The 20,537-nt window shown below is 29.8% G+C and overlaps 2 protein-coding genes across 2 annotated transcripts in view; one reads left to right on the top strand and one right to left on the bottom strand.

The window, feature by feature from the left end:
• lute (BTB/POZ domain containing protein 3 lute) overlaps positions 1–8,556 on the bottom strand; it is a 98,199-nt gene extending 89,643 nt beyond the window's left edge. The window contains exon 1 of the mRNA XM_075366758.1: positions 8,330–8,556. Coding sequence (XP_075222873.1) covers positions 8,330–8,468 — 139 coding nt within the window. The 5' untranslated portion in view covers positions 8,469–8,556. The remainder of the gene's footprint in view (positions 1–8,329) is intronic.
• Brf (Brf RNA polymerase III subunit) overlaps positions 1–20,537 on the top strand; it is a 195,889-nt gene that overhangs the window by 128,224 nt on the left and 47,128 nt on the right. The gene's annotated exons all lie outside the window — the stretch shown is intronic.

The following is a 20,537-nucleotide window of genomic DNA, read 5'->3' as shown; positions in this document are numbered from 1 at the left end:
TGTAAAATATTGACATAACACGGTTAATTGCTTCCAGTAAATATATAAATAACAATAAAAATGTATTTTTATTTTGTAAATAATAAGTTGTACTAAATAATTATTTTAAATAAAATAACAGAGAAAAAGCTCAAGAACCGATTACATAAAATAAAACATCTCTATAATTTGCAAAAAAAAATGTTATAACAACGCATTTGGATTGTTAAATAGTCATCAACAGTAGCTAAAAATAAATTTTAAATTTTAGAAATAACATAACGAAACAAAAAAACGTAAAAATAAAACAAAAATTGAAAAGTTAAATGACCAGTCCAAACGGAAAGAAAAACTCTTGCAATATAGTTTATATCAGTTAGATTCTACGCTTAGACTGGACCCTTTTCTTTTTATATAAAATAGGATATTTTTATTTAAAAACAAATATGAGCACAAGTAAAAAAATATGCAAAACGTTTATTAAGATAATTTAGAAAACCATCTACTCGAAAAAACGTTTCCAAAAATTTTCTTAAAATTTAAAATTAGATGACCATTACGTGTTTACATGTTTTGATCTGAATTTACGCTTTCTATGATACTCCTCTCTATATATTTATACTTTCTACTAAAATTTACTCTTACTATAAAAATACTGGTCTTCAGTAATGTTTCGAAAGGAGAAATTATTTGTCATTTAATGTTTTTTTTATTATTATTGTTTGGTATTTCTTCTGTTTCTCAGTGCCTGTTTGATGATTGCTTAACATACGAAATTATCATTATTAATTTTAAACTAAAAGTATTCTTTTCACAAAATATATTAAATAATTTTTTAATTTAAAAAGTTATTGTAAAATCTTGGTTCCGAATTTATTTATGAATTTTCTCTATTGTTAATAATAAAGTTTCTTATCTAACTGGTGTTATGAAAATTTTAAGAAATTTCAGTTGTAAATAAATATATTTTATGATCAATTTCTAGAAATGTTTGGTCACGAATAATCTCTGTAATCTTTTGAATTTATAACTTTGAAATGATCCTCTACTACAATTTTTTTTTTTTTTTAGTCTGTTCTACATAACCTAAATTTTTTATTGTCTTTAAAAAAAATATTAATTTATAAAGGCTGGTCTATCTGAGAGGTAGTTAGTTCTTCGTTTGGTCTTTACAACGACCAAGGAAAATTTGATGTAGGTATGGTAACAATAAATTTAAGCTTTTTTAAAAAGACTTGTATTTCCTTTCTGCCAGACGGATGTCAATATACAATTTTTGTTATACTTTCTTACTATTACTGTGAAGTAAACTTGCGATTTGCATTTTTTTAAATTCTCTTCTGTTTTTGAAAATGGTGTTTCTGGTAAAATCATTTAAGTAATCTTTTCTTTGATCAGTTTTTATTTTTGTAATATATTCCATTTTATATTATTTTTTAAATAATATAAGATAAAATCATTACAAGCAAATATATATATTTCGGGTGTTTCACTTTAATCCGCAAGGGCAATTTTCTTGTAAACTACACACAATATAAAAAAAAATCCCTTTCAGCACGCCGGAAGGCGGAGGTAAATTTTACCGGTGCCAAGTAGGGGATAAAAAAGATTTCCACCTTAAAATTAAGATAAACTTCAATTTTCTCAATACGACAATGCTTGCATGTGAAAAAACGATTCACATGTTTAGCATGCGACAAGCCCCCCCCCCCCATCATCTTACAATTCCAGCCACATTTTGGTTATCCCTTGCCGTAAGGGTTGGTCATATCAAAAACTGTTTCAAACAAAAGTTTTAGAAGACTAACGAACACTTTAAACCGATTCGATTCTGTGTCTATTAAGGGAGGTATGATATTTTTTGTCTTCAAAATCACATTTTTCCATCCCCTGGGCCGGTGGTTGGTGATATCAAAAAGTTTACTAAGATAATTTTTAGACCCTTATCCAAAGAATAGTAGGAACATAAACGAATTCGATATTTTACCTAATATGAAAGTTATAGCGTTTTTCGAAAAAGCCATCCCATTTCCACTCCTATGGTCTGATTTTGCCCATTAACGAATTCGACCGATTTTAGGTGGATTTATTTTTAAGGAACAATTTGAAAGTGTTTGGCGCAAAATTACGGCAGTTATCGTGTCCACAAAAAAGTGAAATATATATATATATATATATATATATAAATGTTTGAGCTGACGATGGGTTTGGGTGTGGGGGATATGTAACGCAAAGATATGTCGAAATTTTACGGAAGTCGAATCATGGTATCCATTACAATAGGTAGGTAGCTTTCTTATGAAATCTACCTAAAATGACTAACAAATGTTACTTGGACTGCAGGGACACACCTGATGGTGACTCTGAACTTGACCTTGACCGTTATATCAATGTTAACACAATTTTTAAAATGGAATTACTTATTTTGACCCCACTAATGAAAAGAGCGGAAAATTTTACATTATCACACGTATGATCTTGGAACATTTTTGAAGGTCATACGACCAACCATATATATATACTTTCTGAAGCAACCTATATGAGTGCTTCAGAAAGTCTTGCCATATTTTGTAGGCGTATTCCTCCCATCAGAGTAATGAAAATGTTAAATAAACTTAGTCTGAGAACGCTTTGTTTTCGCGTTACTTCCAGCGATAAATTTCGTCTAAATATATCCTCTAAAGATCAAGTAATGTTATACTAATATTCTACACAAAATTAGTAATTTTATATGTATTCTTACTTGAAAAACTGAAGAAAAAATGGATCTGAACACTGCCTCCAGTAGTTCCGAGAAAATTGTTGTAAAACCTAAAAAAGTGAAGTCGAAAAGCACCCTTTTTCAGATTTTACATAAATTTACTTTGTTAAGTTGCTAATAATCAAATAAAATTTCAACACAAAATTTGTAGAAAGTTTAATTCGAAAATTGACTAATTAGACTCAAAAAACCGAATAACATTTTCTTAAATCCATTTTTATTGAAAATCAAACGCAACAAAAAGTTTTGAAAATAACAAATGATGTGTTAGGCTTAATACTCTGAAAATAATTTTGTAACAAGACCAAATTATTTAATTAAATTGTAGTGATAGTATTGCATTAGCTGTTTAAAATGTCCATTTGAGGGTTGCCGTTAATCCTTTGGTTTGTTTCTTGGATTACATTGGAATAAATCTACGGAATCATCCTTGACTTCGCTATATCACAGGCAATATCTGTTGATGACTTTGAATTTTAAATTTATTTCGAGTGGCCGTCTTTAGTCTACGAGTATCTGAAAATACCTGTCTATTGAGAATAATTTAGTTAGGAAATTATCGACGATATTCCTTAACAGCTTCTCTATCTAGCGTTACCTTTACAGTGTGAGCAGATCCGATTACTTTTCGTTTGTAAATTAATACGGCATTTTTTTGTATTACTGTTCCAAATCACTAATAATTATTTTAAGAAAATAAAAAATAATATTGTACAAACGATAAGTTGTACATCAAAATCGCAAATCGAAGTTTGTACTCTTACGTTTGTTTTACATTGAACTTGAACTCGAGCAGTTAGGTTAAACTTCACGAGTACAGTTACAATATCAAAACCGTTTACTTACAGTATATTGTGAAATGGAAAATCGATTACTAGTATTACGTAAATCTATCCTCGTTACTGCTAAACAATGCAAAGACAAATGAAAATCAAATACAGTACAGTAGAAAGAATCTTTTACGTATTTTATTATAATCCAAGATTTTCGAAAACGTTTTGTTGTGTTTGATTTTCAGAAAAGTTTATTCACTTTTTATATTGACTTTAACGTAAGGTTACATGATGCTTTTAATTTTTTATTAACTTGTAGATCTTTGCTCATTTTAACCAAAACACAGCATCTAATTAAAATACAAAGTAAAGGATTAAATATAAAGCAGAGGATATCTAATTAAAAACAGAACTAGATGTAGTATTCGTTTTCAGTAAATTTATTTTTCATTGCTGTATTTAAAAATGATAATAAGATTGAATTTAAAATGACATGCTATGGTATCAAGCTTTTCTCGTTTTTATTTTTTTTTCAAATTTTAAAACGTATATAAATCTGTTTTTAAAACTTAATGATATGTTGTTTTATAAACTTTACGCACAAGAATTGCAAGATCTATTTCAGAGTAGCATTGTATTAAACCATATAATTATCAATTAAAGTAACACCGTGCCAAATTACGGCACATTTAATAATATATTCTATTTTATATTAATTTTTAATTGAACATTAATTAACGGTTAAAAGATTTAATTATTCAACCGCTTAAGAAATTTTTGTGTCTGAAGTAAAAAAAAAAATATATATATATATTATATCACTTAGATCGACCTCTGTAAGTTGATAATGTTTTACGGGAAATGTTTTGCTCGTTCAGGAAGTTATGAATCCACACTGCGTTGCCCTAATAGAGTTAAAGATTAAGAAACTGTAAATGTACGTTGACTGTGGTCAATATAACTTTTCACCTGCTTCACCACCGTGGTGTCTGTGGTTATTGGAAGTTACATTAAATTTTTGGCTTTATAAATAAACTACTTCCAACAAAATGTGTAATTTTAATTACTTTATTTATAGTTTATGTAAGATTACATATATATAAGTTTTGTTTCTTGGTTTTTCAATATAACTCGCTTATCATAATGTATTTATTTTTGTATAATATTAAAGTAGATAACATTTTATATCTATTTAAGTCTTTTTGTTCACGAATCTTTTAAAAGTATATTTTTCGGAATCCGTTCTTCCCATGCGAAATAAAATATATAATATTTCCAAAAAATATTGAAATCGTTGCTGTGCCTGCCCGGTCATGTTTATATACATATGTATGTGTGTATAAAACATTTCGTCCAATGAACCGGACGTAAATCTCAACCGATTTTGAAGAAATTTGGTGGGGTGATATAATCCTACTGACCGACCCCTACTGATTTTCAAGCGAATTGGTTTGCAAGTACCAGAGTTAGAGCCTAAAAACGGAGGATTTTGGTACATTTTCAGCTTTTCTATTCTACTATTGTGCACTATTAAATCGTGCACTTAAACTAATGCTTTCATGCTTTTGATAAGTGCATGAAACTAATGCTTTCATGAAAATAGCTGCATTTAAGTAACATCAAGTACTAAGCTAATTATTTTAAAATGTAATGTATATAATAAACATTATTTTTAAAATCACAACAACAATAATACATACAAAAACCGAAAAATAATTAGCTTAATATTTAATATTAGAAATAAAGCAATAAAAAATATTTTATAAAAAGCTTTGGTAAAATGTACTTTCAATAAAACTGTATGTGGTGCGATCTAGCATATTTGATTTATACTTAAATGGAACTGTAGTTTTTATGATAGCATTAATGCACGATTCTATCTTAAATTAATCGTAACTCAAGAACGACTCGACTAATCTTCATCGAAGTTTCACATGCATAACTTCAGATTCACTATTACAGCATATCTAAATTTCAGTGAAATTTATAGTTTAGTTTTGGAGATTTTCGAGCCACAAAATTTGTTGCATAGACTTATATATAAGGAAACCCCGATTTAAGTGAATGGTATTTTCGTACTCTTCATATCTTATAACGTAAAGAAAATCTATTTTCATCCCTCTCACTCAAACCATGCGACCGAAAGAAATACCGTATACTTTTCTTCGAAAAGTAAAAAAAAAAAAAAAATTACATTTAAAAAAAGCTAATTCGCTATAGTACTTTAGTTTTTTAATAAATCAAGATGTAATCTGGTATGAAGGAAACTAGTTGGAAAAAAATCAGTGTTGCAGTTTTAATCGTTTTGAATACATGGTACTAACATAATATGAAATACAATAAAAACACCGAAAATAATATTATTTTTAAAAATCATTTCAGTAAAGCAACAATCTTTCTTTCTAAACTAAAACCTGAAATCCGCCTTTCTGACGCACTTACTGCGACAGAGTTTTTGCACTTTTACCCGTTTAGGATGTATTTACAAAAAAAAAAACTGAATAGAAACCCCATCTATTTCGAATATAAAACAACCATTACGTGATCGTACCACTGTAACTTTGAAAATTGTTTCCTTTATTTAGCTCGTTGGCCACTATGATAAATACTTTTGATGTTAGCGAAAATTATGTTATTTAGTTAAGTTTAAAAAACAGTTTAATTGTATCATTTTCGTATTAAGTATTTTTATAAGTAAAAGTAATTTTTATTTTTAAGGTTACTCTTGTAATTAGAATATCTCGAGCTTATGGTAGCAAAATATGGATAATAGGATATCAGAATGGCAAACAATAAAAACTTTTGAATTGTTATAAAAGAATGTTGTAAATCAGATATTTTTATAAAGTTAAAAATGTACTTTTTAAAACTAATATGTACAGAAAGAAGTAAAAAAAAGTAAAATAGATTCGTAGTCTAATTAAAAATAGATCGGAGAAGTATATATGTAGATACGTTAATCAATCAATAATTAAAAACTGTAAAAGGTAAAAGTGTTAGGGGGAAATGAAAATAAGACTTTTTATAGCAAATCATGTTTATCAAGATGTCAATATTAGAAATAAATAGAAATTAATCGATCGAGGCAGAATAAAAGAAAATGAAGATATGCATCAAACTCTTGAAATATCTGTCGACCAAAAATATTAACCTATTCCTTAAAAAAACAAAATTTCAGAACTTAACATTTTCAATGCTTCACACGATTTTTATTAAATCATAACAGGTATGATGATTACATCAGTAATCATTCTATTCTACTAGTATTCTGTTAGTATTTACAGACGTGCGCCCAGTTATAAGTACACTTTTTTATGTTTTATGTAGAAGATTAGACAACATTATATGTAAAAAATTGCAAGTCTGAGACTGACGTTCAAATCCAGAACTTTCCGGTTGAAAGGCAGAGACGCTACTTCTAACTTTCACGATTTTAAAACTACATGTTACAACGCTACAACAATCCATTAATACTTATTATTGACTAAAATATTATTTAAATTTCTTGAAATCATCTGTATGGCCGTACAATTTTTTATATTAGAGCTGTCCGTTTAAATTAATTAGAAAAAGCTTATTTTGGGACTATCAGAGGAACTTTCTGTTATAAAAAAGAAAACATCAAAATCGGTGCATTTGATTAAAACAAAAACATAAACAAATAAAAGTAATAATGCATGAGTGGAATTCGAAACCTATTTTTCTTTTTTTTATAAGTCGATTAAAATAGTAGCAAAAAAAAACAGATAATGTTTTTAATAGTTTTTTTGGCTTAAAATATCGTGGTGGTAGTAGTAATTAATTCTATTTCACTGAAATAAAATAATTTTAAATGCAATAATAAAAAATATTTTTAAAAAACCGCCCTTAAAAGTAATATTGTTTCAATTCTACATTAATTTTGACTTTATGAAGTTTGTGCCAAATTATCTATATATTTGATTAGTGTGTAAGTAGAATTAATTTGGCGCGGACTTAAAAGTTCCTAAATTTATGAATTAAAACGTATATGAACAACCTTTGAAGTGTAACTTTCATTTTATTTCAACTTATTTTATGTTACACTTTTTACTTTTATTTATATTATAATAACGGGATTATAAAAATTCTACCATTACAAAGAGATTCCTTTCGTTAAAAACATAAAGACGAGATTTCTGCATCATGAAAAAATAAGCAAATAATTCATAGAAACGAAGCAAACAAGATTACTATTGCTGTGAGCAATATAAATATAATGTTCACGTAATGGAGAATATATATTAAATCTATATTATTAGTTAATCTATGTTTTACAAAGTTTTTCTACTATTTTTCTTTATTTCTTCGTGAAAATACTTTGTATATCAGTCTTTTATCCATAGCAAGAAAATGCTAAACGATGATGTCAAAAAATCAAAAAGTTTTCATACAAACAATACAATTTTTATTTCAATCTTTTATTTAAATGGAAAAAATGTTACAACAGGACCATCTCTACAAAATAAAAGAATCATTGAAATCGGTCATTTAGTAAGCAAGCCTTAAACGTATATAAAAAGTAAAACATGATTTGATTTGAAAACCTTCTACTGTCATATTAGTTTGTTAAATTAACATTAATCTGTTCCCGTATCTACCCCGGGAATAATAATTTTTATGCTTTACTTTATTCATCTGAGCTACAAATGGCATTTGATAAAATATTACGGAACTAATTAAATGTTTATAGACAAAACAGTTCTAATATTTTATAAATATATAAATAAACGTATTTTTATACATTTTATTCTGCGTTATGTTTTCTTTGGTTTGTGTTTTTCACATCTGTACTTACGTGGTAAGTCTTCGTCTATATGTGGTAATAAGCTATCCAGGACTGCAACCGATCTTTCTACCGGTTCGTGAACGGCTAAAGCACACTTACTAAGAGCCGAGACCAGGTAGTGGCCTAGTCGCGGCGGCTCTAACTGCATCACTAAACTGACTTGACACAAACTCTAGCTTACTCGGTTGTCTACACCGGTTGCTAGCTGTAGATATCTAGCTTGTAGTGATGGCGACATACTATATTGTAATCGACGTAGGTATATAGTTTATAACCGCCGCACAGTCCGCTGCCTCTCGCTGAACAGGTTACGTGTGTATGTATTTACGTATTTTAATACATAACAGACTTTTTCTGTTATTATTTTTGTTCCTCAAGGTCGTTCGTTCTTTGTCGCTGATAAAAACAAAGTGTCCCTCTACTTTTTATTTATCTCTTTGTGACTTTCTTTTGTTTTAGTTAATTCTGTTATCATTTCTAGGCACGAATATCATAATAAAAATTTCAATTACTAATTTTGAAATGTAAATTGTTTTGTATAAATTCGTTCATAATCTCAAATGACCCGTATAATAATAGATGTTTTTCATCTTACGTTCCTAAAATTTTTCTCCCGATGTATTTAGCGTAACCTGTGCTGTGGTTATTATGGAAATATCAGTTGCAGTACTTTGACCAGAAGACTTCAACCGTTTTCTACTGAATTAACAGATTGAACTCTACTACTAAATTTAATCAATATACGGTGAAAATTAGAGTAAAATACCAACTAGAATTTTTTATTACAATTGATAGTGAATGTTTAAATTTTGGCAGATGTTTATAGAACGTTAGAAATATTGTAAAGATAATTTCAAATGACACGGAGACATCATGGATTATGACTATCAAGGAGATACTGCCATAATAATCTCACTTTTTATGTTGTTTTATCCAAATTATTTTGTATATAAAGTGTTCGAGAAGAAAATAATAAAAAATAAGCTATCGAAAACCTATATAAGATTAAATATTAAATTGTTTACAAAAAAAGCGCAGAATGTTCCTCCACAGCTAGAATGATATCGGAGACAAATTTTAGGGTTAAAGGTGGAGTAAAATATAAAATTTCTAATGTTTAACCGTTAAAAGATAGACTGAAAATGGCGTATAATCTCAGGAGTGGAAGGAAATCCCCAAATTGGTGGTTTGAAGATGGAAACTTCCACTTCACAAGTTTTTCTATACTTTTGTTCATAAATTATAAGATGCTGTTGTTTTGAAACTGAAAAAATTATTTAAAAGATCGTTGCACAACGTACTCCTTTCTAATACTAAGGATTCCTTCCTAATATCAAAATTTCATTAAAATCATGTTATACATTTGTTTGTAACTACGTCACAAATAGACAAGCAGCCAAATATATAACGAAAAACAATTTTGAAAGATTAAAACAGGACCTCCCTTGGCTCAATCAATGAAAGTGTTTATACACGTATATTTCAAATCGTTCTTGTTTGTAAATAAATCTTTATTAGTTAGGCTTTAAGACTTCATAATCGTGCAATGGTAATATAACATATAGATAAAGGTATATAATTTAATCGATGTTATAGGTAATGTAATTAATGAAAAGCTAGTAATCATAGTGTAATATCGTTATTGGTTGTTATGAGATCAAGGTTGCGATTGAGTTGTATTAATTAGTGAAGAGTATCACATCATAAACGATTCAGTACGAATATGACTGAATAATTTATAGTTCAGTTACATATACCACATATACAGTTTTGGGGGTGGTTTAAAAAAGGCTGATTATGTTTTCAGGTATCTCATTAATATATTTAGGAGAATTACCCTGTTCATCGTATATTTGTGATGATCAACGCAAAATCATTAACAGAATTATCTTGGATATATGCATCCAGAAAATGTAAGAAAGATATGTGGTCTTTGTCTGGATTCGCGGATCCTCTGTGAATTATCGTTCCTTTTCCAGTGGCCACTGGTTTCCCTTACTTATACTACATTTTTCTATGGAATAATATTTTGGCTAGATAACTACCGGATACTTGCTTACTCCTAGGATTACTGCATCCTTAGTATTTTTGTAATCGGTAGTGGCGACTCACCTTATGGAAGTTCCTGAGAATTCTTTGTCCTATTTAGTGGTTATATAAAAAGGCTAACGTGAGCTTTCATCGTGTGACGTTGGTATTTTATGGAGTTAAACCGAGCTTTTTTTTCATTATTATCTACTTATTTTAATTGTATGTTTACTACTTTGGATTCTTTTGAACATATTTTAACGAAGAAATGAATAGATTAAATTGAAGAAAAAATACCCAAATTCTTGTAATTCGAGACTTGAAATTTTTAATCCGGATGAGCTAAGCCTTTTAATTTTCAATTAAGGAAAATTCCGAAGTAGGTGGATATATTTTTGTAAGGTGTCATAATCAAAAATATTGCTGGCGACCTGAGATACAAGTCACATACAGATACAACTCACAGGTACAAGTAAGGAAATCGATATATCCATTCTTCTCAAGGTGATAATCACACCGTGCCAGGGTTACTTAGAAAAGGAAGGAATAAAGTGATTTTTCATTGAGCCAAACATATTGGTACGATCGGCATTCCGAACCCTCCGAAAAGTAGGAGGTATTTAACTCTGTAAGCTCCGTCAACTTCATGAACTGGCTGTCACAGTGACAGTCAATATCATGCTTTCACAGAAAGCAGTCGTGAATTAATGTTTTCCTTATAATTAAGGCGAAAGAATTTTATATGAAAATTCACCTATTCAAATAGACGATTTGAAGATATTTTTCTTTTTTATTTATTATTGGATTGTTATAGGGCTAATAAAAGAGAGAGACAGAGAAAACCCGGTTATTTTCGGCCGAAAATTGAAGAAATCTATATAAATAAAAATGTAAATGTTCCTTTGTTCAAAATCTTAAATCTCCAAAAGTTCTTCACCGTTTGGTTTGAAATTTTGACAACGTTGCATTCGAATATGCACGTGTTTTTATGTACCTGCGACAGGTAAAAACATGTTGTTTTTTTTTTAAATAGCGCTGTATGTTGGACGTAAAAGCAACACACGCTATATTAAATATTTTACGATTCCATTTCAGTGTTTCTGTTACGTGTGTCTGCTGTAGACTAAAACCCTACTGGATCGATTTCCGCGCGGGGGAAAAAGAGAGAAAGGGAAGAAGGTAAACAGAGAAGAAGGGGAAAATGGAAAAAGGGAAAATAAAAGGGAAATGGAAAGGGGGAAAAGAAATGGGGAAAAGGGAATTAAGAGAAAGATAAATGGGGGAGGGGAGGAATTGGATGAAAGGGAAAGGGGAATGGAGGAAGGGAATATGGTAAAATTAAAATGGGAAAAGGGGAAAGAGAGAAACGGTAAAAGGGAAAGGTTAAATTTTTGAAGTTTCGTAATGTTCATTTTGTTAATGTTTTATTTGTTATGTTTTTATGTGTATTTATATGTTCATTTAATCAATATATATATATATATATATTCAAATCTACCAATAGCGAAGGAATACCGAGTCTGCTAGTTTAGAATAAAAACTTAGTAAAAAACATAATGCAATATATATTTTATTACACTCGTGCTTAAAGTAAAAATATTTTGTATTTTAGAAAATTTTAATACGTTCTTAGCAGCAGACTTATTACATCTTTTATCTTCATTCTTTTTCTATTATGAAGACTCAAGTTTCTCGCCCTTTCGGTACTTGTGAACATCATTTTTTTCACATCATTAATCATTTTTTGTGAACATCATTAATAAAATAATTTTTTTTAATGAAAAAAGACTGAAAAGTTTTTTTTTAATCCCTTTTTAAATTATCAACTTTATTTTCGATTGGCAGCAAATTAGGATCTGTTAATTAGTTAAGGGTTCCATTAACTACTTTTTGTTTATCGATTTCAAAAAGTCGAAATTTAACGCCAAATTTAGTTTTCTTTTAATTTTAAAAGAAAAAAATGAATTAAATTACTTTTTATTGCTGTTTTTTTCCGTTTATTTTGTAAACTTTAACACCTATTCTTTTAGTAAAATTTTGAGAATATGTTCAAAAAGATACATATTCTTATATGTATCAATATACCACAATCAATATGTGCCAATAAACATGCTCATATATTATACAGAATTTTGAGTAAATTACACAACCTTGATCACAAAAAGTTGTTTTCGCATCATTATTATTATTATTTTTTTTTAATTTATGACAAAGTTTTGTTATTATTTTTAATGATTGCCTACTTTTTTAATACTAGTTTTTTGGCTGAAATAGAATTTCATGACAGAATATTGATCAGCCTTCAGTCATTTTGTAATACTCATGGAGCAGTTGCACCACTCCAGACTAGTCATTTCTTCACTCCATCAAAATAGGAATCGAAGCACTGTTCAGAACAAAAGACGGATTCCTTAGAATACTCCCCCTCTAAATTGATTTTTTTGCCACAGTTTTTTCCTCTTTGTTATTTCCATAACGTGTACGGCTTGAAGTACTGTTTGCACTGAAGTTATTGTAATATATATACTTATAAAGGAAATGTACTGGTCATTACAATAGTAAGTAAATAAATGTATAAATATTTTTAAAATTACCAATATTATAAATAATAATAAAAATCGTGTTGTAAATAAAAAAAAATAAAAATCGAACCTTGTGTTGTATAACGAATAATTTACTAATTTTTTTACCAATATTTTATTAGTTTTTGATTCTGGAGTTCTGAAAAGTTGAAAAATTCTAAGAGCTTATTTTTTAAAGCTAAAAAAAATAAATAAATGGTACTAATAGTAAATTGATCACTATAGAATATTTTTTTTTAATTAAGAAGTTAAGTTATTTAAAAAATCAGAAAAACGTTTTTGATGTTACGAGGTAATAATAAAGGAAAAATGTAATTGTGAAAATATTTACAAGTAGATATTTTAGGTAGATTTCATAAAACTACCTATTGTAATGGGTACAATAATTCGACTTCCGGAAAATTTCGACATATCTTCGCGTTTCACGTTACTCAGACCCCCAAAACCACCGTCAGCTCAAAAAAAAAAAAAAAATATATATATATATATATATTAATATGTACATATATATATATATATATATTTCACTTTGTTGTGGACACGATTACTTCCGTAATTTTGTGCCAATCGCTTTCAAATTGTTCCTTAAAAATAGCTCGACCCAAAATCTCGGTCAAGTTCGTTAACAGCCAAAATCGGACCATGGGGAGCTTTTCCGAAAAAAAAACAAAATTTCGCTATAACTTTCTTATTAAGTAAAAAATCAAATTCGTTTAAAGTTCCTACTACTCTTTGGATAAGCGCCTAAAACTTATCTAAGTAAAGTTTTTTGATATCACCAACCATTAGCCCAGGGGGTGGAAAAAATTGGGTTTACAAGACAAAAAGTCATACCTCCCTTAATAGGCATAGTATCGAATCGATTTAAAGCGGTCGTAAGTGCAATAAACATTACCTAAAACTTTTGTCTTAAACAATTTTTGATACGCCAATCCTTACGGCAAGGGATGACAAAAACAAAAAAAAATGATAACTTTCTTATTAAGTAAAATATCGAATTCGTTTAAAGTTCCTACTGTTCTTTCGATAAGGGCCAAGGGGTGGAAAAAATGGAGTTTCAAGAACAAAAAAATTATAGCTCCCTTAATATGCAGAGAATCAAGTTCGCCTACCCCTATTTTGCCCCGGTGAAATCTACCTCTGCCTTCTGGCGTGTCGAAATTTATTTGTTTTAGAGTAGGCAATTCATTCTTCTTTGAATGAAATTCATTAAAAAATTTTTTTTTTACTACACCTAAATCAAAACTGTTCAGTCCACTGACAGGTTTCGAACGTCATTTATACTTTTTCGGTGTGCTGAAAGAACATGACTGGGATGTTGATTGGAAGAATCATATATCTTTTTTTCTCTTTTGAGTTTTTGAACGTGTGTTCTTGATATCCCACAAGCAGCGGCAGTTCTTTCTTTACATTTTTGAATGCCAAATATATATTTTTCGTCAGTTAATTTACCTACTTTTAGAGCTTCTCTTTTCATAAAATCATACGCATTATTAATAATTTCACGCGGTTGACTCCGAAGTATTTTTTCTTAACTATGGGTTTAAATTCTGTCATAACAAACAGCACTAATAACACATGAACAAAAATGAAACAAAAAATAATATATTATAAAAAATTTACGAAAAACAATGAGTAATTATGAATTAATATGTCCACACAAAAACACTATCCAAATATCTTCACTGAACACGATATAAACTGGACTAAATTTTATTTCTTTATACATACATTGTGTACTACGAATGATGTCTCTAAATACAATCGTAATGAAAGACATCATTTCTAACTGCATGTATACATTTTTATAGGGGCCTGTATATAATACCAATCAGAGCATTAGTCATTGGTTAAGGAGTTATTATTGTTTGCTAGATTGCCATTAAGCATTTTTATACATGTAATCAACTCAAGTGGAAAGAATTGAACACACAACATAAATTTATTGTTTAGGCACCCGCATTGTTTGTAAGCCTAAGTAAAGTTTTATTTTATATCACCAACCATTGGCCCAGAAGGTTAAATAATGGGGTTTCGAAGACAAATAAGAATCATACCTCCCAACCTTAATAGGCACAGTATCGAATCGGTTTAAAGTGGTCGTTAGTCCTCTAAACATTACCTAAAACCTTTGTCTGAAACAATTTTTGGTATCACCAATTCTTACGTCAAGGGATGACCAAAATGTTGCTGGAATTGTAAGATGGGGCTTGTCGTATGCTAAACATGTGAAACTTTTTTCACGTGAAACCATTGTATTGATTAAATTTGAAGTTTTTCTTAACTTTAAGGTGAAAATCGTTTTTATCCCGTACTCATCACCGGTGAAATCTATCTCCGCCTTCCGGCGTACCGAAAGGGATTTTTTATAACTTCAGTTTCCATGATTTTTTGTTTTGTCTGTAGTAATTTTTTTTTAAGAATTTGCCAGGCTATTTAATATTTCATTTATATAAGTTCATTTATATTAGGTAATCGTATTACGTTACAATTAGTTACATTATCTGCTGTTTTTTAAATTAAAAAAACACATTCTGTTTTTTATTTCTCTTTAATTTTATTTTGCATAGTTGCTTGCTTGTGTGCGTGTGAAAGATAATAAGGCTATTGACGTAGGAGTATTTCTGGTTTAAGTGTGTCGTGCATCATCTGTTCGTTGCATAGTGCCCTTGACCGATCTGGGCAGCGAGTGAATGATTTAAGTACTCTGCTGTAGGTAATGCGAGATGTCTGTTGTTGTTAACCTACAGTTAGATTTTCGCAAGAGATTATTTTCAATGAAAATGGTATTTATTAGCCTTCTTTTAGATTTTAAGCTCGTCATTATTAGTTATATTTTTGCGCATTGCAATAAAGAAGCATATGTATTCATATTGTACATAATTGTAAAATTTGTTACAATATCTAATAAGAGCTTTTTTACTGTATTCATCTATGTATTAGAAAATATGAGACTTGGATTTATCCGTTAAGCACCTCAGCCCTAGGTTGAGCTTTTTTTATTTTACCATCGCGCATAAGAACTTACCTGGAAATAAATTGTCATTTTGTTTTATATTCCCTGTTTACTGTTTAAATTTAATTTAATTGTGATAAAATTAAATTTAAACAGTAAATTTAAGATGTGTCTTACAAGCTGATATCTTCGAAAAAGTATATCGAGTGAATTTAAAAACACGATTCTATGCAGAAATCCCACGTCTTAGTATTTTTAAAAAGACCAGATGGGTCCATAGTCAGAGCCATCTTTCTCAAATTACAGAAATATCAATACACATTAATTCGACGTCCCACATCTTTTCATAGACTGAGTAAGCCTATAAAAAATTCGCTAGGATGAATAATAAGTAAGAAACAATCTGTTCATAGAGGAGCCGCGAAACGAGATAAACCTATTTAAAGATGGAATGGAATGCAAAGTTGGCGGGAGTTTATTTCTCCCTACAAATCGCAGAACCTGGACAGAGTCCCTTGCTGCTGGATGATTCTAATCGGGCGTGCATTTTTAAAAGGTTTATCTTAATTGGCGGGTCTAATTTTTCAAGTTTTGTTTATTATTTAGTATTTTAAGGACGGATTTAAAGAAGTTTTTCAAACCTTTTTCGATAAGGATATTTCCATCCTACGTACGGGAGTCGGGTTATATTTTCCCAACATCACTAATGTACGTTAGATACGGGTAACCTTAACATCTGTAGACGAACTAGCATGATTTATAAATCGCTCCCAAAACCGGCTTATATTATCAAGAAGGTAAGGATTATTAAGAACAATAAATCTTATTAAGGAAAGTAAGGAGTGAATTGGTTTCCACTCCAGTATGGTCTCCGTTGACCCGAATGTACTGCTTAGTATCATCATAATTCATCGCAGCGCAGTTGATATTCATCCTTAAAGTATTCCTTTACGCTCACTCGCTTTATAATGAACATGATTACTTAAAAACATAAAGCATTTCTGAGCATTTCAGACACTTAACCTTTGTTACAATTCTAGAAAGACTGGGGCAGATTGTGTGAAGCGGTAAACGTGTTTCTGTAGTGAAATAATGCAATGTATCTCTTCTTCAACCTCTCAACGATGTTTTTGCATGATAACAGAGGATTTATTTTAGATAGCAGAGAACAAATGTAGGTTTCTTGTTGAGAATACCTCTCTCGTCCTCAAAGTGGTGTGACGTGCGGAATTATCGATCTGAATTATAAACCGGCCAGATCCCCAGTCTGCCTGAAAGAAGGGGAATACTTACAACTTTCATTTTTTAATGAATTTTCTAGAATTCAGAATCTGATAACGTACATAATTCAGTAACTGGCCCGAAACTGTAGACCTAGTGTAAAGAGCTTGTAAGGTTGAGGAAAAGTCTCTTCTAACTTTAACGCAAAAGTAAAACAAAGTTTTTTTGTATTTGAAATGAGGTTTGTTACACCAAATATGAGCCGGTTTGATTGATCACATTTTACCATTTTTGAGATAAAACCGTAATCCCGTTGTTGTAGAACTTCTGTAATCTGGACGAAAAACTGTGTTGTCATTTTCATACCCCTCTTTTGAAGTTAATGTTATACCATTAAGAATGTTCTTCAAAGACTGAAACAAATATAGCCGGACATTGCAACGTCTGGACTAAACTGTGGATGCATCTAAACGTCTCAGCCAAGTTGTACATTTTCGAGGGTCACTAAAAACGTGTGGGGCGTGGCATTGTCGTGATGGAAGAAGTTCTTATTAATCAGTTCTGATCGTTTATTATCGATTCCTTGGCAAAATCTTTACAGTTGTTGACAGTAGAGGTTAAAAGCAATCGTTTGACTGATCGGCAGCAGTTCATAGTAGGCAACTCCTTTCCCATAGTATCACTTATTTTGTGTCAATTCGGGTTTGCCACCGTTAGCAGAACTTCATCTTCCTTCTACCACGATCTCTTTCCCACGTTATTTTACGTAATGAACCAATTGCGTAACGGTAACGGTTGTATTTTGTTCATTGTTTGATTCGCAGATAGAAATTCGATCCATTAAGTTTTTCAATATTAAATCATATTTTTCAATATGGCACACAAACCGTCGAGTGCTTTCTATCCAATCTCCTTCTAACGGATTAAAATTGTTTTATAGATGATGTTTAGTTCGTTACTGAAATCACGACTGCTAATGTGCCAGTATTGCTGAATTTTTTCTATGATTTCATCGATTTTTCTGTCACTGGCCGACCAGAGCGAGGTGCATTGTTGACATCAGACTTTCTATATCGAAAACGTTTGAACCGACTTTGTGCCACTGTATCTTGTCAATAAGCATCACAATTTTTTTTTCAGCGGCTTGAGTCGCATTTTTCCCTTTTTATAATAAAATTTCAAAATGTATCGAATATTTTATTTATTTTCATTCATTTTCAACTCGTATTAAGTTGAAATAAATAAAATAATGCGATCATAAACTTTCCAAAAATACACATTGATATGTCACCTTTCAAAAAAACGCAAATGTTGCAAGATATGATTAATTTTTCTACCATCTATCGGGAGAATATGAAGAATTTTTCCCCCAATCCTAACTTACATTCTTTATTTTCGGTATAAAACAAGAATATCATTTAGACAACTGTCTTATAATATTTCGTTAAAAAAAGGACTTTAATGAATTAAAAACACTGTCTAAATGAGAAATACAATTAACCAGTCATAAATAATACAAAGTTAAAGAATTGTACGTTTCAGCGTCAACCAATAAAAATTGATGCCGACAAGTTAATGGAAAAAGGAAGCTTTCAACATATTACATACAGTTCAAAGGTAAGCTCCTAAAGAAAGTTGTTACAATACTGTAACAACTCTTTTTAAAAAAATTAAAAGTTTTTACATTATACACTTTAGATGAAAAAGCAAACCAAATCGGAATTGAAGTCATGAGATTTATACAAGTATGTATCGTATTTATACGATACATGTATGTACTTGTATTTATACAAGTATCGTATGTCGTCAATTCCAAAAAGTCGATTTGGGCTTAGTTAAATAATATATGGGGAAATAATTCGTTTAAAAATAGTTACCTAAAGGAAATATTTATAATGACACCATTTAGCCGTGTTATACCCGTGTATAACACGTTATAACCGTGTTATATACTCACGGCTTAACACAAAAAGCTTAGCCGTAAAAAATGTTTACAGTAACAAACAGTTAACTCGAATGATTTGTTTTTAATTAAAATTAAATATTAATCGCTTAAAAAATTTATAAAGTCTATCACGATAAAAAATTAAGTGGAATCCGCGGTAAATTATTGTACGCTTGTGAAACTAAAAAAAAAAAACCGATTTTGTAATGACGTAACCTGCGTTGTTATGTATGATAACCATGTTTACTCAACACTGCAAAAATAAGTTCGAACCGGTCTACAGTACTACACCTTATTCTACTCATCAATAAATTATTGCTTACTCTTATCAAATATCATTCACTCCCTAATAGCTTTCTCTCCCTCCATTCCAAGTAAATACTTTTTGATTACCCTTACCCTGTCGTGTAATAGATTAAATCCATTAATGAGTGATCCGCACAAATAAACGATAAGCTTGGGTAATATATCATTAGTAACCCTTATCGCTGTTGTTAATCAATTGGTGCTATAAAGTAGCACCTACAGTGGTAACTATATGTGAATCTAAAATATTACAAACTTAGTAACTAATAAAAAGTAAATTTTGTTCTTTGTGTATTTCAATAAAATGAAATGAGTTTAGCATATTAGTTACAACTACTAAAAATAGACCCAGATTTTTAAAACGGGAAGAATATAATGTCATTCTTTCAAATCTTGACTGATCTGCTAGATGATGCCCGCGGCATATGATATAATAATCAGTTGTCAATCCGTGCTCTACACATGCCCGACGTTATTTAACTATGGTTTTATTTTTTTATTTGTTTTTTTTTTTCTATAAAATTCGTTTGTTAACAACGGCTAAGGACGCTGTTTGTATTTTAGGATACTTTGTAACATGTGCAGAAGAAATAACTTAGTGTTAAATAAATTGAGATAATTATTAGTTCGTAACTACGTACAAAAAAAAGAATAGAAATTGCTACAGAATTCTTTTAATTAAGCAATAAAATGCGATAACAAAATTAATTAACGTTTATGTTAAAAGTTAATTTTTTTTACTTCACAAGATCTATAAATAGTTTCTTGTTATCGATATTCAATTAAATGATTAGGTCACGTTTAGAAATATCATTATAATCAAGAAACGAGTTTCATATTCATTACACAAGATATTTATAAGATGCAAGAATGAAATAAAATTCAAAAATAATAAAACTACGTCAGATAATTAACTAGAAGATTAAAATACTGCTTTTTACTTCATTGTATTAAGTAAAGGAAGTACTATGTTCGCGTAAAATTTCGGTTTTCAGATTTCAACGGAAATATCCATTTTGACCATTCCTGAATCCATCCATTTTGACTAGTTTCGGCGTGATGTCTGTACGTACGTATCTGACATAATTCAAAAACGATTAGCTGTAGAATGTTAAAATTTTGGATTTAGGACTGTTGTAATATCTAGTTGTGCATCTCTCCTTTTGATTGCAATCGACT

The sequence above is a fragment of the Lycorma delicatula genome, chromosome 5 (genome assembly GCF_047948215.1).
Source record: "Lycorma delicatula isolate Av1 chromosome 5, ASM4794821v1, whole genome shotgun sequence".
Classification (NCBI taxonomy): Eukaryota; Metazoa; Arthropoda; class Insecta; order Hemiptera; family Fulgoridae; genus Lycorma; species Lycorma delicatula.
Note: the sequence above shows the minus strand (reverse complement) of the source record. Positions and strands in the feature narration are given on the sequence as shown.